The 3,340-nt window shown below is 71.1% G+C and overlaps 1 protein-coding gene across 3 annotated transcripts in view; it reads right to left on the minus strand.

The window, feature by feature from the left end:
- Positions 1-981: 981 nt before the first annotated feature.
- Positions 982-3,340, minus strand: part of LOC121043074 (lymphocyte antigen 6H) — a 3,109-nt gene continuing 750 nt past the window's right edge. The window contains exons 2-5 of one of the 3 annotated variants that reach the window (XM_040494597.1): positions 3,134-3,246; positions 2,531-2,658; positions 1,719-1,838; positions 982-1,456 (exon numbers count right to left, since the gene is read on the minus strand). In XM_040494597.1, the coding sequence (XP_040350531.1) occupies positions 1,221-1,456; positions 1,719-1,838; positions 2,531-2,597 (423 nt within the window). In that variant the 5' untranslated portion in view covers positions 2,598-2,658; positions 3,134-3,246 and the 3' untranslated portion in view covers positions 982-1,220. Of the gene's footprint in view, positions 1,457-1,718; positions 1,839-2,530; positions 2,659-3,133; positions 3,335-3,340 lie in introns of those variants that run through there. The other 2 variants (XM_040494595.1, XM_040494594.1) reach the window with 2 other exon arrangements.

Here is a 3,340-nt window from a genome sequence, read left to right on the forward strand (position 1 = left end):
TCTTGCCTAGGAGTCCAGGACCCGGGAGCGACCACGGCCTGGGTCAGCCACCGGGGGAGGAGAAAGAACCGGGCAGAGGTCAGAGCCCTGAGAAAGCCCGGAGTGGCCGCCAAGCATCACGTGGTGTGCCTGGGCCATAGGGCGACCCCCGCAGACCGGCAGGTGTGGGAAGTTGGGTTGGACTCAGGGTGCAGGGGCAAAACCGCAGACCCACCGCCAGAGCAGGAAGCGCGTGGTTCGCTAAGATTCACCTACACGTCCTCCCCTGCCGCCTCCCACCCGCAGCACCCAGTCTGTCTGGGGCATCCCACACGGGGCTTCCTCGGCCCCTGGTGGGCGGGCTGGCCTCCAGGACCCTGCCCAAGGTGGCGCCCCGCTCAGATTGGGGGCAGGGGGTGTCTGCTAAGAGGCAATTCTGGGCACGACAGTGCTCCCAACAGCTCAGAGGGGAGCCGGCCCCCCAGTCTGATCACCCCAAGGCCATGCGAAAGAGCAGGAGGAGACACAGGGGCGTGTGTCCGCTGGACACGGAGGGCCGAGTGGTGTGCACCCAGACGTGAGTGCGCATGGGCTGGGGCACCCCGAGCAGGCGAGACGTAAACGTTTCAGTGCGCACCTGCGGACGCTTCGGGAGCGTGTGGCTAAGTGCCCGCGGGTGCGGGAGCAGAGCACAGCCCTCCAGACACGGGTGCGTGTTAGTGTGCGTGTTCCCACGTCTGGTATCCGCGTGCACACGCGCCTGGTTCTAAGGCCTCACCCTCGTGTCCCGGCCGTGACTCTGTCCACTCCAGCCTCCCCACAGCCGCTTCCGAGGCCCGAGGCCCCCCCAGGCAGCCCAGCACACGCACGCACGCACGCACGGACGAGCCCCCAGTCCCGGTGCCTCACGCCCTCTGCCCGCGCGTCCTCCTCCGTCGGGACTTGTCCCCACCCCTCGGCCAGCCCCACCCCCACCCCCACCCCCAGGCTCAGACCCACGTGTCTGGACCAGAAGCGACTTTATTTCTCCGCGGAAGACGCCCTCACAGCCAGGCTGTGGGGCTGGGCCTGGCTCTGCCTGCCTTTCCCTCGGAGACCTGGGGGTCCCAGCCCCCTGCCTGCACCCCCGGGGTCCGGAGACACATCCTGCCGGCTGGGACTCGGAGCTGGTGGAGAGAGAGGGAGGCCTCGAGTCTCAGGGAGGGGGGGTCAGCTGGAAGCCCTGTGGGAGGGGGAGGGCCTCAGGGCCCAGCCCAGAGGAGGGCCGGCCCCAGGCTGAGCAGCAGCCCCCCCGCCAGGGCCCAGGGGCCACCCCCCGCCCTCGGCCCCCCGTTGCACAGATCCGTCCCGCAGCAGTCCACATCGACTTGTAAGATCCCAGAGTTAATGAAGCCCATCAGATAGTCCGAGAAGAAGTGCCGCTTAACGAAGTCGCAGGACGAGGCGCACATCTTGTTCACGGAATGGTCCTTCCTGCCTGGGGCAGAGCGGGGAGAGCCTGGGGCGGGAGCCGCACCTGCGCCCTCGTCCTCCTGCCCGCACGGGACCCACCCATGCTGCCTCAACTTCACGCAGAGGGCCACTGAGAGGGCCACGGAGGGGGCCTGGGCAGGAGCGACGCCGCTCACGGTCACACAGCAAGGCAGTGTCCTACCCACAGACCCACACTCTTATCCACAGCCGGAGGGGCTCAGAGGACGCCCCCAGCCGCCCCCTGCCGGGCCCAGGTCCCGACTCACTGCTGCTGGGGTCTGTGATCCGGACGCTGGCGCACACCGTGTCGGACGGCTGGCACTGCTTCGGGGTGCAGTGGCTCGAGTTGGTGGTCAGGGTGCAGTCCTGGCACCACAGGCCGTGAGCTGCGCAGGGCACGAGGATGCGGATGAGCAGAGGAGGTGAGGCCCAAGCTGGCCCGTGTGTGCCCCACTCCCCTGGCCACCGAGGCTGCTCCCGGGAGGACCGCGCAGCTCCAGGAGGCCAAGCACCACAACCCCCTCGCCGACCAGCGGTGACCAGGCCAGACTGGCCCCCGGAGGTCAGGCCCTGGGAGAACCGCGGTGCCTTCTGGGCAATCTGCGGGGAGGCTCCCAGCTGCCGCAACTCCGGAAGCCCCTGGGCACCCTCCGTGGCCCCACAGACACGTGTGCACACATGCACGCACACACCAGCCACACACACACCTCACACTTGTGGGGCTTTCCCGCAGGCTCCTGCACGCTCCCACACCTCCCCGCTCAGTTCGGTCGGTTCCAAGCCAGGAAGGACTCGCTGGGAGGCCAGGTGGGGGCTCTGAGAAGCGATGGGGCGCACGAGGGGGCGTCCGTGCGGGACTAGCCCACGGTACAAGGGCGGGCAGGAGCCAGGAGGGCCCCGTGCGGCTGGGGCTGGGGCCAGAGCACCGTGAGTCAAAGCGACGGGCGCGAGGGCCCGGCTGGGGTCGCCGGGGTCGGGAGCGGGTGTGGACGTGACGGGCACCGTCGGAGGATGGCGGCCCCACAGCCCGGCTCTCCCGGAGACCCGGCCCAGCCCCGCGGGCCGCCCCCAGACTCACCGGGCGCAGAGCACAGCAGGGCGGCCAGCAGCACCAGGCCCAGGCCGTTCATGGCTGCAGGCGGCATGCTCCAGGCGGGCCTCGGGAAGGCGCGGGGGTTGTGGGCGGAGGTCCTCCGGGGCGCAGGCCTGGCAAGGAGACGCCTCGGTCAGGGGTCCCCGCCGCCCGCCGGACCCAAGCCCCCCCACCCCCCTCCTTTTGCGGCCCCGGAGCGCAACCTCCGCCTGGAAATCCCGGGAGGGGAGGAAGGTCCGCTAGCTCGCGAAGCCCTACCCCCAGCCCATCCCCCAGAGCGTCCACCATCACAGCATCCCCTCCGGGGAGAACAGGTCCGCTGTCTCGGGCAGGGTGACAGCTCGAAATGCCCCCAACCCGCGCCGGGCACCTGTGGGGGGGCGGGGGGAGGGTCGGGGGCAGCGCGTCTTCTCCCTGGGGAGCGGCAGGTGCGTCCGGAGAGAAAGGGCAGGACAAGGTGCGAGCAGGCCGTACCTGCCGATGGGGGAGGGGCGCGGCCATGTCCCCACCCCCACCCCTGGGCTGGGGGCCTGGGAACCCCGGGCCGAGCCCCCGCCCCTCGCCTCCAGCGCGCGCCCGGGCGCTCACCGCAGGTCGAGGCGTGGAGCGCGGGCTTCGGGTCCGGGGCGCACTCACATCCCTGGGGGGGCTCGCGGCTCCGGGGCTCCGGGAGGCGCGGGGAGCGGTGCCCTTCGGTCTCCCTGCGGACCGGAACCCGGGCGCAGCCTTGTCTTTCGGGGAACGCAGCCGCAGACGCGGACCCCGCGCGAGGGGCGGAGCGGAGCCGGGGCGGGG

Source organism: Herpailurus yagouaroundi, unplaced genomic scaffold (assembly GCF_014898765.1).
Source record: "Herpailurus yagouaroundi ecotype Mexico unplaced genomic scaffold, PumYag 186, whole genome shotgun sequence".
Classification (NCBI taxonomy): domain Eukaryota; kingdom Metazoa; phylum Chordata; class Mammalia; order Carnivora; family Felidae; genus Herpailurus; species Herpailurus yagouaroundi.